Here is a 24,941-nt window from a genome sequence, read left to right as displayed (position 1 = left end):
CCTACTGCGTCAACATACATTTCACGTAGGGATCAAGAAGATAAGATACGAGAAATCAGGGCTCATACGAGGGCATATACAGTGTCGTTTTTCCCTCGCTCTATCTGCAAGTGGAAGAGGAAAGGACTAGTAGTGGTAAAGGGTACCCTCCGCCACGCACTGTACGGTGGCTCTCGGAGTGTGTATGTAGATGTAGATGTAGATGTAGTGCCACTAGCGAATTACGGAGTAGGTGGTGTACGTGACTGTGTTTCTCGTGTTTAGGGTGTGGTTCTCTGTTGTTGTTGTTGTGGTCTTCAGTCCTGAGACTGGTTTGATGCAGCTCTCCATGCTACTCTATCCTGTGCAAGCTTCTTCATCTCCCAGTACCTACTGCTACCTACATCCTTCTGAATCTGCTTAGTGTATTCATCTCTTGGTCTCCCCCTACGATTTTTACCCTCCACGCTGCCCTCCAGTACTAAATTGGTGATCCCTTGATGCCTCAGAACATGTCCTACCAACCGATCCCTTCTTCTGGTCAAGTTGTGCCACAAACTCCTCTTCTCCCCAATCCTATTCAGTACCTCCTCATTAGTTATGTGATCTACCCATCTAATCTTCAGCATTCTTCTGTAGCACCACATTTCGAAAGCTTCTATTCTCTTCTTGTCCAAACTATTTACTGTCCATGTTTCACTTCCATACATGGCTACACTCCATACAAATACTTTCAGAAACGACTTCCTGACACTTAAATTTATACTCGATGTTAACAAATTTCTCTTCTTCAGAAACGCTTTCCTTGCCATTGCCAGTCTACATTTTATATCCTCTCTACTTCGACCATCATGTTATTTTGCTCCCCAAATAGCAAAACTCCTTTACTACTTTAAGTGTCTCATTTCCTAATCTAATACCCTCAACATCACCCGACTTAATTCGACTACATTCCATTATCCTCGTTTTGCTTTTGTTGATGTTCATCTTATATCCTCCCTTCAAGACACCATCCATTCCGTTCAACTGCTCTTCCAAGTCCTTTGCTGTCTCAGACAGAATTACAATGTCATCGGCGAACCTCAAAGTTTTTATTTCTTCTCCATGGATTTTAATACCTACTCCGAATTTTTCTTTTGTTTCCTTTATTGCTTGCTCAATATACAGATTGAATAACATCGGGGAGAGGCTACAACCCTGTCTTACTCCTTTCCCAACCACTGCTTCCCTTTCATGTCCCTCGACTCTTATAACTGCCATCTGGTTTCTGTACAAATTTTAAATAGCCTTACGCTCCCTGTATTTTACCCCTGCCACCTTTAGAATTTGAAAGAGAGTATTCCAGTCAACATTGTCAAAAGCTTTCTCTAAGTCTACAAATGCTAGAAACGTAGGTTTGCCTTTCCTTAATCTTTCTTCTAAGATAAGTCGTAAGGTCAGTATTGCCTCACGTGTTCCAGTATTTCTACGGAATCCAAACTGATCTTCCCCGAGGTCGGCTTCTACTAGTTTTTCCATTCGTCTGTAAAGAATTCGTGTTAGTATTTTGCAGCTGTGGCTTATTAAACTGATTGTTCGGTAATTCTCACATCTGTCAACACCTGGTTCTCTTATTATGCACAAATAAACGCTAAATACAGAAGGATATGTACACTTTTTATAGTATTGTGTACTACGTACACTAGAGGAACAGTTTGGAAACGATGATTGCACCCCTTGTAATAAAGTAGCAGCTATGAAGCGACGGTTGTGAACAACATTCCTGAAATGGCCTGGCCTTCGCAGGGTCCTGTCTTGAACGCAATGGAACATCTTTTGGATAACACTTAACACTTCCGGACTGAGATGCCATGGTCCATACACAACACTCTCCCCTGACGTTTCGCCTTCTACTGTGGAAGGCATCGTCCGAGGACAATCGGTGAATTGCATCGAGAGCACGAGTGAGCGCCGTACATATAAGACATCCAGAGGGCGCCGCTGTCAATCACGTGACGTCGGCTGTGCTATGATCTCTGATATTGCCAACTTTCTCAACTGAAATTAATCGATTGTCACGCTGTTGTTGCAATGTTGACATCCATATCTTATCCAGCTTAATTATTGCAGTGTTTGGCAATCTCAATTGCCTCTCTGTACATTCGCGCATAATAATGCGATGTCTTTGCTATGACGGTCGTTTCACTAAACTTCATTTCATGATCAACTTCCTGAAACACATGTTCCGCTACAGCCGATTTCTCAATATGTCCGAGGCGGCAGTTCCTTTTATATTAACCCAGACGGGTGTTGAAGCTTCTTTTTGTTGTGCCTATATAGAACTTTCCACAACGGCACGGAATTTTACAGACACCTGGTGTAGCTAGAGGATCTTAAACATTCTTTTATTATCGTGGTGGATCTGAAAACAGTTTCCACATCGTACTTTCTTAAAGTTTTTCCAATGCTATCAGTGACCTTACTGATGGATGGAAAGAACACTTTCCCCTTGGGTTGGTGTCGATCCTCGTCCGTCCTGGTTGTCAGTCTAGGGTGTAGTGCACCATCTATCTCTCTGTTGGAATACCCATTGCTCTTGAAGGTCGCTATAAGGTGTTCAATCTCGTCATCTAAGTGAGCTGGTTCACATATTTTGTGCGCCCTGTCTATTAATGTTTTAATCACCCCTCTTTTATGTCTTGGGTGGTGGTTAGAAGCTTTCTGCAGATAACGATCAGTGTGTGTGTCTTTTCGCGCTCTCGTTGCAGTTCGCCGATTGTCCTCGGAGGATGCCTTTCGCAGTCGAAGGCAAAACGTCAGGGGAGAGTCCTGTGTATGGACCACGGCATCTCAGCCCGGAAGCGTTAAATGATGACAACGCCTGCCGTGAAAGCCTTCATTCTATGATCTTTTGGATAAGTTAGAACAGCCATTTCGCTCCGGAACCCAACGTACAACATTTGTCTGGTTTCTGCACTGGAGGAAGAACGAGCTGCCATTCCTCCGCAGAAATTCAGACACGTCACTGAATGTGTCACCAGCAAAGGTCAGATCGTCATACAGACGAAGGATCGACTCACCCCCCTCTTAATGTCCACTAATACCTGCCCAGATACGTTTGATCAGATAGTGTACATCTTGATTACCGAAACACGTTGCTTCGTGGCTCGTAGAAAACTTTTCACATGAAGGCGATTGTTTAATATATGGAATATACTACGGGAAAATCACCATAAACAGTGCTGCTTTCCCCGTGATCTAGAGATTATCACAAAAATAACTTAGTGATGCTGGCTACTAATGCGGATGTTCCGGGTTCAGTTTGTGGTGACGACCTTGAATACAGCTGTGCGGAAAGTTCTGGAACGAGGTGTTCTGAGAAGCTACAAAATTGACACTTAAGCCACCGAAGTGGCGTCACATCCAAAGGGTGGCACCAAGCTGGAAGCCAAATGCCAGTATTTTACCATAAACAGCGATTTACGCCATCGATTTTATGTTGTTGCGTGGCACAAACTACGCAGGTTCGTGTTGCGAACGGCGTATCGTGTGACAGATAAAATTGACGGTAAGCCGATGGCCGAAAATGTCGCAGAGCATGAACGTGTATTCAAATCAGTAACGACGAAGGAAGTCAGAATCGTTTTACACTACAACATATAACCACACAGAGTTCCAGATCAGAGTTTTCAGATCCGTAAACGCGAGGTAACGGTTGTATTCGGGAATCAGCGAAACTAAGACTTGAGGACCGCGATACGCGCTGCTCTCTAGGTTGGGTATTAATTTTTTGTAGAGGATTAATCGCCATACCTGCTTTACGTGTTTCCCGCGATCCCTTTGTCACGCCAACTGATGACAGAACCACACTAATGAGCCAAAGCATCATGATCACCAGATTGATAGCGTGTAGTCCGCCTTTGGAACGCAATACAGGAGCAATTCTGCAGTGTATGGATTCGACAATTTCTTGCTAGGTTCCAGAGGTATGCGACATTAGGTGTCTACGCACATGTCAGGCAATTCCCTTAAGTTACAGGTCGGTGGTGTGTGGGCGAAGAGCATGTCTCCAGTAAGACCCCAGATATGTTCCATTTGATTCAGGTTAGGTGAATTTCGTACCCAAGACATGAAAGTGAGTTCGTTATAATGCTCCTCAAACCACTGCATCTCGCTTATGGCCTTGTACACTGACAGTTATCATGTTGGATGGTGCCGTCAGCACCAGGTTAAGAGATCAAGCGTTAAAGGATGTAGATGATTAACAATAGTGTTAAGGTGGTCGACAGCTGGTATGGAGACTTTTGCGAGTGTGGTTTGATAAGTCGGGTAAATTTCCATGAAAGAGTGAAACATCTTTGTTCGCCTTCATGGTTGGTAAGCTTACTTATTCCAACAATCGTTAAAAAGTTTCAACAATGTACAGCGTACAGTTAATTGTTGACAGTCGTCTGAACTGGTCATTGTCGACTGTGATTGAAAACGGAGAAAATCGAGTTTTGTGATGTTATTAAAATTTTTCATTTGAAGGGCTGGATTGCCGCACAAATCAGAATGGAACTGGATGAAGTATGCGTCAACACTGCACCATCATTGAAGACCGTTTACTTTTGAATTAATGAATTTAAACGTGGTCGGACAAGCACCGAAAACGAAACGCGACCAGCTGTCCAGTTGAGGTCACCACGAAGGAAACCATTCTCAATATCCGTCATGTGGTAATACAAGACCGCCGAAAAAAATTCTTGACTGCTGAGATCGCAGACATCTTAACTGAGCGATTGCATAATACCCTACAGGAGAATTGGCTATGAAGAAGATTTGTGCAAGGTGGGTGCTGCGATTGCTCACAGTAGACTAAAAGCACATCCAGCACAACATTTAAACGCAATGTTTGACACTGTTTAATCCGAATCTACAAGGCTTTGATTCGATTTACGACTGTTGATGAAACCTAGATCCTTCATTACACACCAGCGTCAAAACGGCAGTCAAAGCAATAGACAAACGCTTGTGAAAGTGCACTGAAGAGGGCGAAGGCCATTGTGTCAGCTCGTAAGGCGAGGGCCACTGATTTCTTGGTACTCCCAAGAAATAATCCTCAAACATATCTTGGGAAAAGGCAGAGCCCTAACTGGATGCTATTACAGTTCTTGTTCGTTGGTTTGAAACTTTCTCTGGCTGAAAAAAGGCAAAAGTTGCTCTTTAATCAGGATAAAGCAGCATCCCAGATATCAGCGATAACAACGGCGAATGTGCATGAACTGGGCTTTCAACTGGTTCCTTATCCTCCCTATTCACCAGACATAGCCCCCAAGTGACTTCTTCCTGTTCACTAACTGGAAGCTTTGGCTGACTGGGAAGAAACTTTTGTCAAATGAGGAAGTGATAGTTGCAATCGACTAGTATTTTACAGAATTTGACAGAACCTATTTTCCGATGAGATGAAGGAGCTGGAGGATGAGTGGACCAAGTGTGCAGCCCTTATCAAACTGCTCTCGTATTACTACCACAGATCTCACTGAAGCCTGGTTGAATGTCCCCCCCATTACATAATATCACTCCCACAGGCCCCCTCCGTGGCGCGGTGCATGTATCAAGCATGATTTCGCCTGGATGACGGCGTTGTCGGACACGACCATCGACCTGGTTTAACAAGAAGCATGATTCACCCGACCAGACCACACGTTTCTATTCATCACGGTGATTTATTGCCTGCTACAATCATAATTGACGATGTAGTTGGATCAACATGAAATACGACATAAAAATTTTATGGGTCTGGTACCGCATCGTAATGTAAAAACTACTGCTGCTATAGAAAAACCAACGTTTCGGCCACGATTGCAGCGGCCTTCTTCTGGGTCCATTAGGTCCATTAGACCCAGAAGAAGGCCGCTGCAATCGTGGCCGAAACGTTGGTTTTTCTCCGGCAGCAGTAGTTTTTACATTATGACGCGGTACCAAACCCAGAAAACTTGTATGTCGACTGACTCTGGCCGCGGAAGCCTACGCAATTATAACATGAAATACATTTGGGTTGTCTGTTGTGTACGCCGAACAGCGGGCTATGAAACATGTGTCCCTGCACCAACACTGTACTCTGTCGCTAGACCCGTCACTTTGATTTACGGAGCCTCCGACCTCCATGTAATGTGTCGTGGCGTGGACGTCCAACAGCTTGACGTCTACTCTTGATTTCATCCACCTTCAATCACTTTTCATAGTTGCTCACGAGAGTACGTAAACAAGCGACCAGCTTTGCCATTTCCGTGATGCTCGTTCCCAGGCACCTGGCCACAACAATCTGCCGTAACAGTCAAAGCCGCTAATGCCACTGGATTTCCCCCACTTACGGCACGATTACGTCGCCATAGTGATTCCCCAGTTGCCCTTGCTTCGCTTAGATACTTCCCTTGCACCGTCACGTGCCCGCAACTGAGGCCCACTAGAAAGACAGCCGTGGCGCCTACGTCACAACACGTGAATTGCAGGTCTTATGAGTGCCAGTGGCCGTCTACGACAGCAAATGAGTAACTACACTCCTGGAAATGGAAAAAAGAACACATTGACACCGGTGTGTCAGACCCACCATACTTGCTCCGGACACTGCGAGAGGGCTGTACAAGCAATGATCACACGCACGGCACAGCGGACACACCAGGAACCGCGGTGTTGGCCGTCGAATGGCGCTAGCTGCGCAGCATTTGTGCACCGCCGCCGTCAGTGTCAGCCAGTTTGCCGTGGCATACGGAGCTCCGTCGCAGTCTTTAACACTGGTAGCATGCCGCGACAGCGTGGACGTGAACCGTATGTGCAGTTGACGGACTTTGAGCGAGGGCGTATAGTGGGCATGCGGGAGGCCGGGTGGACGTACCGCCGAATTGCTCAACACGTGGGGCGTGAGGTCTCCACAGTACATCGATGTTGTCGCCAGTGGTCGGCGGAAGGTGCACGTGCCCGTCGACCTGGGACCGGACCGCAGCGACGCACGGATGCACGCCAAGACCGTAGGATCCTACGCAGTGCCGTAGGGGACCGCACCGCCACTTCCCAGCAAATTAGGGACACTGTTGCTCCTGGGGTATCGGCGAGGACCATTCGCAACCGTCTCCATGAAGCTGGGCTACGGTCCCGCACACCGTTAGGCCGTCTTCCGCTCACGCCCCAACATCGTGCAGCCCGCCTCCAGTGGTGTCGCGACAGGCGTGAATGGAGGGACGAATGGAGACGTGTCGTCTTCAGCGATGAGAGTCGCTTCTGCCTTGGTGCCAATGACGGTCGTATGCGTGTTTGGCGCCGTGCAGGTGAGCGCCACAATCAGGACTGCATACGACCGAGGCACACAGGGCCAACACCCGGCATCATGGTGTGGGGAGCGATCTCCTACACTGGCCGTACACCACTGGTGATCGTCGAGGGGACACTGAATAGTGCACGGTACATCCAAACCGTCATCGAACCCATCGTTCTACCATTCCTAGACCGGCAAGGTAACTTGCTGTTCCAACAGGACAATGCACGTCCGCATGTATCCCGTGCCACCCAACGTGCTCTAGAAGGTGTAAGTCAACTACCCTGGCCAGCAAGATCTCCGGATCTGTCCCCCATTGAGCATGTTTGGGACTGGATGAAGCGTCGTCTCACGCGGTCTGCACGTCCAGCACGAACGCTGGTCCAACTGAGGCTCCAGGTGGAAATGGCATGGCAAGCCGTTCCACAGGACTACATCCAGCATCTCTACGATCGTCTCCATGGGAGATTAGCAGCCTGTATTGCTGCGAAAGGTGGATATACACTGTACTAGTGCCGACATTGTGCATGCTCTGTTGCTTCTGTCTATGTGCCTGTGGTTCTGTCAGTGTGATCATGTGATGTATCTGACCCCAGGAATGTGTCAATAAAGTTTCGCCTTCCTGGGACAATGAATTCACGGTGTTCTTATTTCAATTTCCAGGAGTGTACTTCAGGCGAGTTTAAAAATTCTTGACTGCCCGTTTACATGCACGCTAGCCCTCTCTCTAGCACTCAACTGAGTTAAGACCTTTGGTGGGTAGCTTTTCAATTACATACTAATTTCCCGCACGGAGCGAGCGTTCGTGAAGTGTGGCTGACAAGCCGACAAATGTGACGTCACAAGTTAGTCGCAGGGCCCCTATTTCTCGTGGGCCCAGCCCGCAAGGCTACCAAACGGAACGAAATCTTGTAATGCTTTGACTCGTCGGTGTATATGCCTCACAAATTATATCGCTACTATTGCATGATTCTGTCTCCATGTCTCCGGAATGTTAGACTCGCTCCGTAAGACACTACGTAGAAGCATTCCGTCTGGTTAAAGTATTGTTTCGAAGTGGGACACGAATCCGGTTGGTTGCTTTTACTGTGTTCTCCAGGAGCTGCTAACCACTTGTCTCAGTAACTCTTATCCTGTCACTTCCTCTTCGCTGCTTTCCGCCTTCCTCAGAGACGCTATAGCGTACCTTGTTATGGCATTACTGGGAGAAAGGATGTCGCACTCATCGTGAATCATGCCTGCACAGCTTGGTCAATTAGAGAAGAGCCCTCATTCGAACATAGTACATTCCGCTGCTAAGTGAAAGATTCGGAATGTGCCCAAGTTTGGAAATGAAGCAAGGTCCCCAGGTATGTAATTGTGATTGGCTCGAAGTGCAGCAATAGAAGTCACCATGTAGCCCCCGACGACGAGTGTTCGTCGGAGTCAGGGGTAACACCAGGAGTGCCCCAGAAAAGTATGATAGGACTGCTCTTATTCTCCATTTACATAAATGATCTGCTGGACAGGATGATCAGCCATCTACTGCCGTTTGCTGATGACGCTGTGGTGTGCGAGATGTCGTCGTTTGGCGACTGTACGAGGGTATAGGATGACGTGGGTATAATTTAGAGTTGGTGTTATGAATGGCAGCTACCTCTAAATGTAGAAAAATATAACTTAATGCGGATGAGTAGTAAAAATAACCCTGTAACTTTCGAGTACAGCACTGACAGTGTGTAGCTTGACAGAGTCACATCGATTGAATACCTAGGCATACGAAACATAAAAAGCACGTCAGGTTGGTAGCAGGCAAGGCGAATGGTGACTCCCTTTTACTAGGAGAATTTTGGGATAGTGGATCTCTTCTCTAAAGGAGACGGCATGTAGAACACTAGTGCGACTCATTCTTGAGTACTGCTCGAGTGCTTGGGATCCCCAGGGAGTAGGATTAAAGGATGACATTGAAGGAGTTCAGAGGTGTGCTGCTTGATTTGTTACCGATAGGTTCGATCAGAACGCAAGTGCTTCGGAGATGCTTCGTACACTCAAATGGGAATCCCTGGAGGGAAGACAACGTTCTTTTCACGAGACCTAGTGAGGATTAGAGAACCGGCATTTGATGCCGAATGCTGAACAATTCTATCACCAACGTACATTGCATGTGAGGACCGCAAACATAAGAGGAGAGAATTTAACGCTCGTTCGGAGGGTTATGGACAGTTGTTTTTCCCTCGCTCTATTTGCGAGTGGGACAGGATAGGAAACAGCAAGTAGTGGTACGTGGTATCCTCCTCCCATGCACCACACGGGTGCTTGGAGAGTATGTGCGTGAATATAGATGTAATTCACAACTGCACGTCGTCGCCTCTGCTCCCTTTGTTAGGTATAATGCGATACTGAAATTTTTTTCGTCTGTCCAGCTGTTTCTAGCTGTATCATAAACGTGCTACTTCCGTCGTAGATCTCAGCCTAGAATACGAATAGTATGTGGCGTGATGGCGCTATGATCTCTTTACAGCTAGCACACTCTGCTATCAATTAGGAGACACGCCGCATTAGGATGCACATTACTTGCCGTATGACCAGTTGCAGTCTACGAACGAGAGCATAAACAGATATTCATCACTCTGTTGCCAACATATCAAAAGTTCAGAGCAACGATCAGCACTACAAAGAGGATGTATGGTGCTTGCAATTGATACTGGAAGAGGACAGAGATGTAACGCTATGAGATTTGGTACATAGTAGTCTGTTCACAGTGGATCAGGTCAAAAGTTCTCCGTGCAGTGCTCGTACTCTCGACAAATTCTGTCAGCTAGTTCCACTGAACATCCAGTGCGCTGTTACTGTGTGCCATTGTGCTACTTTGTATTCTGCGCGGCACTGCAGTAGCGTACAAATTTCTGAAGGCATAAAGCGCTCCATTGTGCATGTGGATCAGAAGACACTGTTGATGGCACCGGCGTTTCGTGTGCGAACATATCCACTTGTTACTTTCTGTGGAACCAGGGTACACTCGACCTGTACACCCCAGAGTGTCCACTACGTCGACTTGGAAACATCGAGAGATCTGAGCTCGTTTTGGCAGCAGTCGATCTGCATACAGAGAACGTCCTCAGTGACCGTTCCGTTTCCTACGCCTGAGAGCAAGGTACTCCCACTCTCCCTCCCGTTCAGACGTCATCGACGCCTCCTAACGACTGCTTTAGCCCTGGTCTGTTGCTCACGTGACATGTGACCTCCCCTCCTTCTCCTTTGCATACGTCACGACTGTCTCCGGTTTGGAGGGGCGCGCAAGGGCAGGGGAATCCCATCTCCCCCTCCCAGGCATCGGCTTCCTCTCCGTCGTCCTTACGGAATCGCCCATTCTGCACTTCCGCCGCCCAAACAGGTTCAGTTTCTCGCCGTGCCGTCCAGAATTCAGACTTAGGTTTCCCGTGGTTTTTCCAAACTTATCAAAGCCAACGCCAGTACGACTTCTTTGAAAAGGAAACGGCCTACTTCCGTCTCCATCCTGTGCTCTTTCCGAGCTTGTGTTCGGTTACTAATCATCAAGCCGTCGATGAAATGTTAAACACTAATCTTTTTTCTTCTTCGATTTCAGCTATTATGCGGCTGTCTGACAGTTCTTCCGCTCTAATCTGGTCGCCGGAAAATGTAGCACATCTACAGCTTACTTGTAGGGCTACAATTATTTTTCACCTATTTATTCGAAAAACGTGGTCTGTATCAGGATTTAAGGATACTCATATTGCTGGACATTCTGTAACGTACTACAATTTACAACTTCTAACGAAGCTTACCTAATTAGTAAGCCATGTCATAAGACACAGTAGTCATTCTCTGTTTGGCCAGTTGTACCTTATAAAACACGTACTTTAATCATGTATGAAACATTGGGCTTCCGCTAAGGCCAAAAACCGGTCTACAGCGGATTCGATACATACGTCGTGCAGTGATGATTTCAGAATCCCAGGCTAATAACATAAATTGTTATTTAATTTTACTTTTACTTTAATGCTGCCTTTCAAAATTTTGCAAGATATGACTTTTTACTTATTTATAACATTCATAATACATTTCACGTAAATTTTTCAGCATGCAGCTATCTATTGAAACGATAATTCTTGAACTGCTTAGCGGTTCTGCTAAGCAAAAATAGCATTTACACCACATAGCATGTAGTTTACCTCATTCACAAAAGAAACAATGTAACATATATCTCGGGAGTCAGTGAGTCAGTAAGTGGATTCATACTTTCGGCACACAGTATTTATTTCCTAAGGTACAGAACATACTTCTGTGGTCTGTCGATTTCCAAGTGGTCAACAGAATTATAAAGTATCTTAACAATGATCCAGAAGAGAGATTAAAAAGGAAACCACATTTATCGTTCTCTAAATCAGTTTAACAGGTAGAGAAAAGAAAAGGATAATACAGCTGATCATTACATCTTGATACCTGAGCATGGAAAATACGTTCCTCACGAGACCCTCTTCATAAGTTCTTCATACGCTCGATTTCTATCCTAAATTCACCACACCTCTTTTGATGCCACCATCGATTTCACTGTCAATGCTTCACATCTTCTGCTTAAATAGTACTAAATTTTTAGCTTTATTTTCGAAATGCTAACGTATAACATACTCCCATGGCAACGAATCACAGTACATTAAATTGTGCGGTCGAGGTGGCCAGTTTTGGGCACTAGAAAGTAATGTCAAAATGAGAACTCTTCATGCAGGAAGGAATTTGGTTCCATAGTGGTATGGGAAGTGGCGAAGTTTTGCTGAAATCATAATTCCTCTACACCAGTTTTATCAAGCTATGGATTTAGAAACTAAGACACCATTTTCGTTTTGATTCACTTAGAGAGCATTCTCGTTCTTAGGCGGGCAGAATCGATGACACGCGCACTACAGAACTCATGTGAGTGCGTATGTTTCTGAGCTCCAAGTGAGGCTGGTTTCTTTATTTGTCTCATCGCTGAACACGGTTTCTCAAGCAATACCATTATATCCCTGCCCTGCCGTCATCATCCCCCGTTCAATAAATTTACCTACACAAACGTTTTACAAATTTCTACGAAATGTACATTAATGTAAACGGCCAACTTTAACGTATTTAAAACATCTAAATGTTCCTAAAGAATTCAATGTTTCACAGAGTTTCTACAGTACATAAATAGAGGAGAATGAGAGATTTGTTTGTAATCCTCGGCACGAAATAAAGAAAAGGGAAGGTGCAATAAAAGAAAATGGAATACGTGAACTCGAATATTCATTATACATCGTAAGAAGAACTTTTTTTGTTGAGAGCAGAATAAAGTAAACAGAATCTCTGCAAGATTACAGATTTAAGCTTTTCATTAACGATACGATTAAGTCGCTTCTTAACCTCCTTGCTTCTCAGAACGAAGCTTACAACCATAGATCGTTGACGTTTAGAGTTTATCTTTGAGCAAGATGCCTGTTAGGTTGCATATGGACAGTTCGTGACAGTTGCTCCGTCCTCAAATGACCACCGCACGAATTAAGTATTATGTACTCACCATTATCATGCAAATATTATTCCACATTCATGACTGTACGTATTATCTCTGATGGTGTAACTCAAATGCTTGATGCATAACTATACTATGCGTATAAATAACGACATTTTAACCCAGATGTTTGTGCAGAAAATCTTGATTCGTATTTTTCGACTGTAGCGTGTCATCACCAACATTTTGATATATTTCAAAGTAGTACAGCTCGGTCTATTTTGAAGAAGTTTGAATGACAACGTGCAGCCGATAGAAGTGAGTGCAGCGTCCTTCATCCTTACTAACAGCATTCAAACGACGTGATATCTTCACTTACAAGCCGTAACACCAAGACGCAAGAAAAATCGAGTCCATCAGATGGAAAACACAGGTATAATACCCGTTAACCTTCAGTATTGTTTCAATAATTAAACATTTAACTAAAAAAAATTATCTGCTGTGTTGACGAAGCTTTCTATCAAAAATAAAGTCTTTTTACCTTCCACGAAGTAGTAACGTGATTGTCATCAGAACATTGCTATATCTCTTTTGTTATTATCGTTACGTTCTTCTTTGTGGTTGCTTTTTGATATTGCTTACCATGCGCTTTTTTAAATGACATAGTTTTCTTTTGCTCGATTGTTCGTCTGTGTGTATTATTAGTAGTTAGGTGTCAATAAAAGATTTGAAATCAAACTGTAGTGTATGCTACAGATACTATCAATAATCAGTCCTCTATTCAAGATATGGTAGTGAATTATTTATTAGATGTTACACTGTTCTCTTATTATTATTGTTAGATTACCTTATTCTTGAGGTAGTTCATAAATCGTAGACGATGAAAAATATTAGGCAGAAATTCGTCAATGAAATTTTTATGCAGATAGGTCCTGACGCAGTCAATTGATTGTTATGACGTTTCTACAATGTTTAGTGTTAAGTGCTCTCCCATCAGCCACCACGCGGGAGTGCTGTAGTGACAAGCCGAACACTGCATTCAGTCCCTGTTCTGTGCGAAGTCTACTCTTCATGCACGATTTTAAGTGTAGTTAACTATCGACTGCGTCTTGCTTCAGGAAATTAAATCTCTGTCCTCTGATCGTACCGCACATGTGCTAAGTTGTATTTTCCTCCTTCAATGATTACAGTTTTTCCGCTCATTTTATTTTTACTTCTTAATTGTTGGCAAACTTCATCAGACAAATTATTAGAGACTAAGCCCTAACTAGGTTGGGAGATGTGGGTCAAAGAATTCGTTCCTACTACTAATAAAGAAAATAATCCAGTCTTTGCCGGTATCGATTTAGCAAACCTTGGATAACGTGATCGTATCGTCTCCTTGCTGACGGTACTCCGTTTCGTAACTACTATAACATCCTCCTGTACGCCCCCTCTTAACAGCACTATATCTGGTGGCTCAGGGGTTAAGACGCTGGAGTCGTACTTGAAGGAAAATTGGATCTAGTCTCCGTCAGACCATTCACATTTAGGTTTCGTGTGGTTTCTCTTAATCGCTTAATGCAAATGATGGGATGGTTCCTCTGATGTGATACGGCCGATTTCGTTCCCCAACTCGAGATTTTGCTACGTCTCTAACGACTCCGTTGTCGACGAGACGTTAAACCTTAACTTTGTTTCTTTACCTTCCTTCGTTAACAGAAAAGAATTTCTATTATTAAAATGGTTTAGTTTAGACGTATGTCGTATTTTGGGCCATTAAAATAAAATTACAGTAGGAATTCGAACTGTTCTGGCCGTTCGTTTCATATGCTGAAATATTAGTCTCATATTGGCGCTTATTTAAAAGACGTGGACAAGAACTACGTTCGTATAGGGCACCGTTTCAGATTAGCTACTGTTAGTTTGATGCACTGGCAAACCTAGGTGTGTGTTTTGATGGTCATCACATCCCTTCTCCGACTCGGAAAGACGACACATAAACTGTTTTGAATCTACAGTAAGGGAAGTTTACATTATTCACAGCTTAAGAACGACACGGCGTACTTCCACGTAAATTAAGGGCACATTGTAGTGATAGACAGGACATCCCAACAAAGAAACAAGTGTCAATCAGACGATGATCAATACTTGTCATACATGAGCTATGCGATGAGTGGGATAACGCTGCGAAAGAAATACACGTGATTTGTGCCACACCGTTACATCTCTCTGTAATTGGAGTCTTGCTTTCTGTAACTTAACTCATCAATCTGGCAAAATTCTTAGAGCCATCGCTGAATTTCATCACACGGTTAAGACGGGGTATCTGTCACGTCGTTACTCGTGATTGGCCTCTTATAGCCTACATCTTGTGTCTGGAGACTGCCGGTAAACTCTTTGAAATGACTGCCTGGAGCTCACCAATGATGCTGAAACTATTTCATTGTGTCCGAGGATTCTGTCGTGCGAAACTTCTCCACGTCGTGTGTTTGATCATTAGGTTGTAAAAGTTCACCAAAAGACCAGGCTCTGCTCATAACGGAAATGCAATAACGGCTGTGATATTGTAGGCGCAATGCACGGCTTCTCGTTATCTTTGAATCAGGGCTATTCGGAAGAGACGTTACCACTTTTCAATACAGACAGCACAATTCTACATCTATATCCACGTCTACATCTATAATCTGCGAACCATTGTGAAGTGTATAGTCGAGGACGTGACCTGTACCGGTTTTTAGGTTTTTTTCCGTTCCATTGACGAATGGAATGCGGGAAAAATGATTGCTTAAATGCCTCTCTGCTTGCTCTAATTACTCTAATTTTATCCCTAGGGGAGCAATATGTACAGGTCTGTAGTATATTCCTAGGTCCATCATTTGAAGCCGTGTCTATAAACTCTGTCAGTAGATTATCTCGGGATAGTTTCCGCCTGTCTTCAAGAGTCCTCCAGCTCTTTCAACATCTTAGTAACTCTCTCCCGCGGGTCAGACAAACCTGTTACCATTCGTGCTGCCCCTCTCTATATACTTTCAATATCCACCGCTAGTCCCATAAGGTATGGGTTCCACACACTCGAGCAGTATTGCAGGACGGGTCGCATGAGCGATTTGTAAGCAATATCCTGTGTAGGTTCTTTGCATTTCCCTAGTAATCCACAAAATAAATAAATAAATAAATAAATAAATAAAAGTCTTCTATCAGCATTACGCATGACTGTACCTACTATGTGTTATATCCAAGTATTTGTATGAGTTTACAGATTCACTAATATTATATCCCCTTAGTGAAGTGCACGATTTTATATTTTTGAACAGTTAAAGTAAGCTGCCAATCATTGCACCAAATTTGAAATCTTATCAGGGTCTGACTGAATATTCGTACAGCTTCGTTCATACGGTATTTCATTGTAGATAACTGCATCATCTGCGATAAGTCTGAAGCTACCCTTAATAACGATGCATGATCAAATTCCGGTTCAATGGAAGAAGCTGACAATCTTTTACACTGATTGCCCGGTTTTTCTCCTTTTATTTTATTTTCTTCCAGTTATGGTCAACTTTTATATACTATCACAGAAGGTTAATTACAATACGACTATCATTTACTAAGCAATACACAGCAGTAAGTGGCATAGCTCTTATTTCCCCAGACATGACTGGCTGTTTTGGAAGACAGTAAAATTTAACACAGAACACGAAAGAATTTGATTCGGTATTCTCCAGTGCACTGATCATAGTGAGATATACTGAAGAGCCAAAGCAACTGGTACTCCGGCCTAATGTCGTGTAGGGACCCGGCGAGCATGCAAAGTGCCACAACACGATATGGCATGGACTCGACTGATGACTGAAGTAACGCTCGAAGGAATTGACACCATTAGTCGTGCAGGGCTGTCCATAAATCCGTAAGAGTACGAGGGGGTGGCGATCTCTTCTGAACAGCACGTAGTAAGGCATCCCATATATGCTAAATGTTGTTCTTGTCTGGGGTGTTTGATGGCCAGCGGAAGTGTTTAAACTCAGAAGAGTGTTCCTGGAGCCACTCTGTAGCAATTCTGGGAGTGTGGGGTGTCGCATTGTCCTGTTGGAATTGTCCAAGACCGTCGGCATGTGCAATGGACATGAATGGATGCGGGTGATCAGACAGGATGCTTACGTACGTGTCACCTCTCAGAGCCGTGTCTAGACGTATCAGGGGTCCCATATCACTCTAACTGCACACTCCCCATATCATTACAGAGCCTCTACTAGCTTGAACAGTGCTCTGCTGACATGCAGAGTCTATGGATTCATGAGGTTGTCTCTATAGCCGTACACGTCCATCCACTCGATACAATTTGAAACGAGACCCGTCCGACCAGGCAACATATTTCCAGTAAAAAAAAAAAAATGGCTCTGAGCACTATGGGACTTAACATCTATCGTCATCAGTCTCCTAGAACTGAGAACTACTTAAACCTAACTAACCTAAGGACATCACACAACACCCAGTCATCACGAGGCAGAGAAAATCCCTGACCCCGCTGGGAATCGAACCCTGGAACCCGGGCGTGGCAAGCGAGAACGCTACCGCACGACCACGAGCTGCGGACTATTTCCAATCATCAACAGTCATATGTCAATGTTGACGGGGGCAGGCGAGGCGTAAACCTCTGTATCGTGCAATCCTCAAGGGTACACGAGTGGGCCTTCGGCCTCTGAAAGCCCATATCGATGATGTTTCGTTGCATGTTTCGCACGCAATTTGCGGAAGGGTTGCACTTCTGTCACGTCGAACGATTCTCTTCAGGATCTTTCTCCGGCCGCAGCGATGTCGGGGATTTAATGTTTTACAGGATTCCTGATATTCGCGGTACACTCGTGAAATGGCCGTACGTGAAAATCCCCACTTCATCGCTGCGTCGGAGACGCTGTGTCCCATCGCTCGTGCGCCGATTATAACACGACGTTAAAACTCACTTAAATCTTAATAACTTGCCATTGTAGCAGCAGTAATCGATCGAACAACCGCGCCAGACACTTGTTGTCTTATATAGGTGTTGCCGACCACAGTGCTGTAATCTGCCTGTTTACATATCTCTGTATTTGAATACGCATCCCTATACTAGTTTCTTTGACGCTTCAGTGTACACTTCGAAGACTTGAGTGCCTTAATCTACGACACTTATCCAACTGGGGGACAAGTGACCTACAGTTTAACATGAACCACGACTTGTTTCTGGCGAATCTCCTCGATGTAAGAGGTAAATGCTAGGGTGAGTGATTCGATCCCACGACCTTCAGTTTCCAGTCACGGGCTTTATTATCAGACTACCAGACTACACGAAAGATAATGGCCGCCATGCTCGTAGCTAACCAAGAATGGCGGTGTAGCACTCCTACTCAGTCTCCTACGGTAGAAACACGGATTTCCCTTTATTGCATTTAGCCCTTGAAATCTTCTCGATGTTGATGTTGACATTTCAGGCTGCTGCCCCTGGCTGTGCTGCGGCAAAGCTCCAACTGAGGATGAACCGTCTCCAGTGCTGGCAACCAAGGTGACGGGCCTGTCGAACGGCACGGAGCTGCGAAGCCTGCCGGCAGCCCACAGTGGATCGGGTGCACGAGAGGGACCAGTCAAACAGGTATGTTAAGCTGCAGCGTTCTGAGCTGCCTTACTACGTTTCTCTGAATGTTTTGTTTCGTTGTACACAACACCACTTGCTACTTAGTCCCTCGTTTACAGAAAAGGCGATTTATGTGGGTATAATATGCAGCCAATGTTTTTTTTATTTTTTCACATTTTTGATACGAGTTATTTTTTGTGCCATTAACTAGTTTTCAAGCCACTGTTGGCATATCATGAGATGGAGGGTGTCACAATAACATATCTGGACCATATGCCACGATAATGGTGATTGCACTGCCTTTTGGTGTCCACCACAAATTCATTCTAATAATGTACGTTTTGCAAGTTGAACACATACGTGCGCAGTATTCAGCTGCACTTGGTTTCATACTGTAAGGGGTCCGTAGGCCCTTACTATAACTTTGCACTCGACACAGGTAGATAGGGCGAACAATCGATTGTGACGTGTTGCGAGAGCGAGTGTCAAGATGCGCCAGAGTGGTTGGCGGAAATGGTGTGTGTGGAAGCCATTATTGGAATACAGGGTTTTTAACCGAGAAGGGTGTCACCATCGCCGTGGTTAGACCCCTAAATAATAAATAAATACCGAGAAAGTGATGACGTATCTTTATAAAAGTGATCAGTGACGTTACTAGTGCCGATATTTAGTTTAGCGTCTACCACACCGGCCTAACCTTGGATTGCAGTGTTGGATGCAGTGATGGATTAGCGTGTGACGATAATGGCAAATGAAGAAAGCCTGTGCTGTGATTAGCCGTAATTAGATATGTATGACGAAGGCAGTGGCTGTCTCCTTTTTGTGTTTTGAGAAGAATATAAGTTCGTAATTCAGTTTTACAGTATTGAACAGGACGAACTGGAAAGTAACAACTTCCGTAGCAGTCAATTCCGATTGCCAGCCCCATTAGGTTCACGGTCATGTTAATAATAAATATTGGGCTGCTATTCGATCAGATCGGGTCGGGATAAAAACGGAGGTGTTACAATACTCACTCACATAAGTAAACACTTACTGTGAATGAATGTGAAACCAAGAAGTACACATTCAGTTACATAAAGGTGTACGCCTAGTGTCGTTAAGGAAGTCATTAGCGACGGAATACTATAGGACTTTGAGGAAACTGAGGAAACAAATTAACAGTGGCCTATTGAAAGAGAAAATCACGACTTTGCATAATGCGATTCAGGGAAATCACGGGAAATTTAAATCACGAGGAATGACAGGATTGGCTCCAGCGATATGTTAGTCCAGCGTCTCAACCATTGCGTCAGCTCACTCATTTTCTACAAGTAGCTATGCATCAGATGCAGAAAGCCTTTCAAGGGAAAGTACATCCACTGATGCGACAAAAGTCGAGAGATTGCGATACGCACATATGCAGATGGCAGTAGTATCGCGCCGGCCGCTGTGGCCGAGCGGTTCTAGGCGCTTCAGTCTGAAACCGCGCTGCTGCTACGGTCGCAGGTTCGAATCCTGCCTCGGGCATGGATGTGTATGATGTCCTTATGTTAGTTAGGTTTAAGTAGTTCTAAGTCTAGGGGACTGATGACCTCAGATGCTAAGTCCCATAGTGCTTAGAGCCATTTCGAGCAGTAGTATCGCATACACAAGGTATGAAAGGACAGTGCATTGGAGAACCTGTTATTCGTATGCAGGTGATTCATGTGAAAAGGTTTCCGACGTGATTATGGCCGCACGACGAAAATTAACAGATTTTGAACGCGGAATGATAGTTGGAGCTATACGCAACGGACATTCCATTTCGGAAATCGTTAGTGGTCCTAATATTCCGCAATCCACAGTTTCAAGAGTTTGCCGAGAATACCAAATTTCAAAAATTACCAGTCACTACAGACAACTCAGTGCCGACAGCATTCACTTAACGACACAGAGCTGCGGCGTTAGCGTAGTGCTGTTAGTGCTAACAGACAAGCAACACTGCTTGGATTAACGGCAGAAATCATTGTGGGACATACAACGAATGTATCTCTTAGGACAGTGTGGCGAAATTTGACGTTAATGGTCTATGGCAGCAGACGACCGATGCGAGTACCTTTGTTAAGAGCAGAACATCGCCTGCAGCGCCTCTTCTGGGCTTGTGACCATATCGGTTGCACCCCAAACGATTGGAAAACTTTGGCCAGGTTCGATGAGTCCAGATTTCAGTTGGTAAGAGCTGATGGTAGGGTTCAGATGTGGCGCAGATTTCTCAAAGCCATGGACCTAAGTTGTCTACCACTGTGTAAGCTGGTGGTGGCTTCATAATGCTGTGAGCTGTGTTTACATGGAATTGACTTGGTCTTCTGGTCCAACTGAACCGATCGTTGGCTGCAAATGGTTATGGTCGGCTGCTTAGAGACCATATACAGCCATTCATAAACTTCATTTTCCCGAATAACGATGTCAACTCACCGGGTCACAATTGTTTACGATTGGGTTGATGAACATTCTAGAAAAGTCGACCGAACGATTTGGCCACTCAGATCACCCGACATGAATCCCATCGGACATTTACAGAATATAAAGGAGGGTTCATTTCGTGCACAAAATCCTGACCTGCAATCCATTCGCAATTATGGACGGCTCTGGAGGCAGCATGGCTCAATATATGTGCAGGGCACGTCTAACCACTTGAGTCCATGCCATGTCAAGTTGCAGCACTATGTCTGGAGAAAAGGAAGGCCGACACGGTATTAGGAGGTATCCCACGACTTTTGTTATCTCAGTGTAGGATGTACACTGATAAGCAAATCTTAAGGACCACAGTACCTTTCAAAAAATAAGCCACTAACAAGTAACCCTGCCCAATGAACCATACATAGTAGAGAAAGTTTCTGGTAGACATACACAATGACACGAAGATAAATGACACTCTTCTATGCAAAGACGTGCTTCAATTCGTCTTTCCACCACATCCCACACGTGCCTGATAGGATTTATGTCTAGGAACGGGCATGTCAGTCTTTTGCCGAATATCCTTTAGTTTCAAGTCGTCCTCCAACTCCGCTGTTCGATGTGGTCGTCTATTATCATCCATAAAAATGGTAGATCCGAATACAAAGCCGAAAAGACGCCCATGTAAAGGGAGTACACTGTTAGAATAACTCTGACCAGTGAATGTACCGTGTTTAAAGATTTGTATGTCAGTACATCCATGCAACATTGTACTTCCGCACAGCATAACACTTGGACCACCAGAACGATGAAGATCGACAATGATCCTGAGTGCACTCCGTTATCTCATCTCTTGCCATATAAGGATACGTCGAGCATCGGAACCACAAACATGTCGCAGCTTTTGTAAAGTCCAAGGGACCATAATGAATCGCGGTGACTTCATTGTAAGCATTGTCTTTGAATAAAAGGGTCATATCTTTTCGTCTCATTGCATATCCCTTTCAGTTACCTTCTGCGCTATACGGTAGCAGTTATTTCTATGTGTGGTCCAAGGTTCACCTACCTATGTTACTTAGCAGTGACACATCATGCAAAATGCACTTTCGTCCCTAAGTTTTGCATACCGGTGAATAACGCATAGGATGTAACTGTATCCCAGTGTGAGACAGCAAATGTGTACCAAGTCTTCACGGCTGATGTCTGGCTCCTGGTGAAACAAATGAGAGAAAAATTAACAGACTAGGAAGTATTTGCCTATATTCGATTAAGGGAGAAGGATGACGACACAGACACTACAATGACAGAAAGAAGAATTACTTTTAGATAACTGAGGTAGCTTATATCCTAAATTAAGTGTTACGTGGAGAGGGATTAGGGGGACAGTATGACAAATGCAGTCTAACAACCCGAGTCCAAGAATGTGATGGTGTGAGTACATAATTGTGAATACATAACGCGCAATGTCATAATGTGTGTACATAATTGTGAGTACAAAATGCGCAAGAGCATCTACAAGCAAATCGGTTTATAGGTCTGAAGACTTGCTGTATGAAGACGAGGAGCCTCATTGGAACAGAACTTTTTAAATTACACTATACGCTTTGCGTGGCGCAAGGCAATCTGACTATAGCAGGCGCTACAAGCAAATTCGACGTACTTTTTCAGGAAGTTTTACACGGCTGCATCGGAAAATGTTTGGCTGCACCCCATTTACGTCACATATACTGACGGAAAATAAATCGAAATACCAAGGAGGAGTTATGCGACATAACGAAAGTTGGTAGGCATGTTTCTACATCTGAAAAATGTTGCATATTCACATTTCGCGCCAGTCGCATAAGAGTAGCGCCACTACGAGCATGCAAATCAGGTTTGTTTTTAAGGTCGTGAGGGTTAGGTACTTCTGAGACTAGAAGCGGTGAGTTGATGTTAGTCAAGAACATACGGCGAAAAGAATTGGGGTTTGGTTGTGTTAATTGGTTTAGTTTAGTTTGGTCTCGCACGGTACTATTTCTGTTGCACCCAATACCGTGCGTCACAACGTTCTGTTGAAGTATTACCTTTTTTTGAATGAATTTGGCTTATTTTTAATTCCGGTCACCGTGTAGAATTTTGTGGAGCAGCTATTCCGTGCCACTTTTCTGCAACGTCTTCTCTGCTGCAGGAAATTGCTAGAGCTTTCCGACTAACGACTTATACCAAATTATCAAATGACTGAACTCGTATTTTCACTTTCAACCACCCGTTTCCTGATGTTTATTTCATAACTGCATTTACAGTTAAGACCATTAGCGTGATGCTAATACATCCTTTCGCTAAGAGAACTCATCAAGAGCGCACTCGGTCTAACACTAATGCTATAGATTTCTTAGATTACATTAAAAACCATCATTTGCTTTTCTCCTAAGAGATTCCGTAATGATTACAAAATCCCGTTCGTTCTGTGGGCGTCTTTTGGGTCCATGGAGTGCATACCAGGCGCCTAGCAAGTAGTCAGCATTCTCCGGTCTACATCTTTCCTTGTAAGCCCTCTCTGTAGGGACAGATACAGTACGCACAATAAGTCAGTCAATATTTGATCCCTCTACTTTACTTAAACACTGCGAACATCTTTAGCTGACGCGACAACTCTTCATATAGCGGAACAGGATTTGACCCACAACGTCCCCGCACTCAAGCTAAAGATGTCACTTTATCCATTTTCTTTTATAATATAGAATTTAAAGATATTACATGGCATATAAATATCTTCTTATTACATTTCCTTTTGACATTCGTTTTATTCCTTATTACGTACGTTATTATATTTTAATATATATCATTTCCCCGGTTGTCACTTAGTACCCATTACACATAAGTGTTGTACTATTTTGTTACAACACTAGTAAGTATTCCTTAAATACTGTAACGTACAGATTTAGTTGAATTATTGATACTACACATTGGGTGACTGTTACCTTCGGGTTCTTTTATCATAATTTATGTGGCTCTTTTAGTGCCTCACATTATTTCATTGATGCATCCTTTATTCCCGTTGTATAGGTGACGCGACTAAATTTTGTCATTTGTCCATGTCCTTTATGTCACGAGAGTAGGAGTCTGTCACTCTGTCCACTCGGTTTGTCACATTCCGTTTATATTGAATAAATGTTATATTTTTATTTCACATCTTTTTGCTTTGTTTTCATGCAAGCAATACTCACGTGCGTTCATGACCTTATTCCAGTTCTCAACTTCATATATTGTTTTTACCATATGATAGCAAGTAACCCGTCTCTTAGGCCAGCGATATTACACTACAAGAATATTTAGCAGCTGATTAAATAACAGTTGACAGTATTTGTTTGCACACCTTCCCCATTAAGAATGATCTTTGTTGTTACTGTGTTTCTTTCTCAGTTTAATTTAATAGTGTCTTATGCCGCTTTAACATAATAGTATTATATAATCCCTTTTCTTGATCTGTTTCTGTATCGACCAAGAAAACTGCTTTGGGATATGGTTCATTTAAAACAGTGTAAGGACCGCTATATCGAGGGAAAAGCTTGTGTGTTTCTTTCTTCAGATTTGAGCTATAGTGTACTTCCTTAATTACTACCAAGTCGTCCACGTCAATGTCGGGTGCCGTAGCTTTTCCATTATATTTACGAAGCCGTTTTTCTGCTGCTTCTTGTGAATTTTCTTTTACAATATCGTCTAAGTTTTCTCAGTGTATGTTATTATCGTCGTGTCCATTTAAACAGTTACAACAATGGCTCGCCTATGAATTTACCTTGCAGTATTTCGATGGGAGATAAACCAGTAGATGAAAGTGGAAGTTCATTAAATATTACTTGGAACTCTGGTATTTACTTTGCCCAAGTTGTATGTCTGTTTGAACAGTGGGTCCTACACAATCTACCCAGTCTTTCATGATACATTTAAAATGTTTCGATTCTGAGTTATATTTAGATATGGTTAAGTGACGTATTCCTTCCCATGCTAAGAATTTTTTAAATTTATGGCTTATAAATTGTGGACAATTATCAGTTAAAAGTCTCTTTGGTTTCCCGACATCAGTAAAATAATTACGCCGCATATAGTGGATTACTGTAGGGTCTTGGCATACTTGGTCGGATATAAAGTTATATATTTGGACCATCATTCAACGAGTACATAAATGCATGTTAAATCATGCAATCCTTTTTGTATAGTCGGATACACAGTATAACCTATGC

The 24,941-nt window shown here is 43.7% G+C and overlaps 1 protein-coding gene across 1 annotated transcript in view; it reads left to right on the top strand.

Annotated features, from left to right (window-relative positions):
- The window catches only part of LOC126247975 (protein unc-13 homolog 4B-like), a 205,183-nt gene that overhangs the window by 62,839 nt on the left and 117,403 nt on the right, over nt 1–24,941 (top strand). The window contains exon 2 of the mRNA XM_049948543.1: nt 18,164–18,321. Coding sequence (XP_049804500.1) covers nt 18,164–18,321 — 158 coding nt within the window. The remainder of the gene's footprint in view (nt 1–18,163; nt 18,322–24,941) is intronic.

The sequence above is a fragment of the Schistocerca nitens genome, chromosome 1, assembly GCF_023898315.1.
Source record: "Schistocerca nitens isolate TAMUIC-IGC-003100 chromosome 1, iqSchNite1.1, whole genome shotgun sequence".
Taxonomy (NCBI): Eukaryota; Metazoa; Arthropoda; class Insecta; order Orthoptera; family Acrididae; genus Schistocerca; species Schistocerca nitens.
The sequence above is the reverse complement of the archived record's forward strand: the minus strand, read 5'-3'. Positions and strand labels throughout refer to the sequence as shown.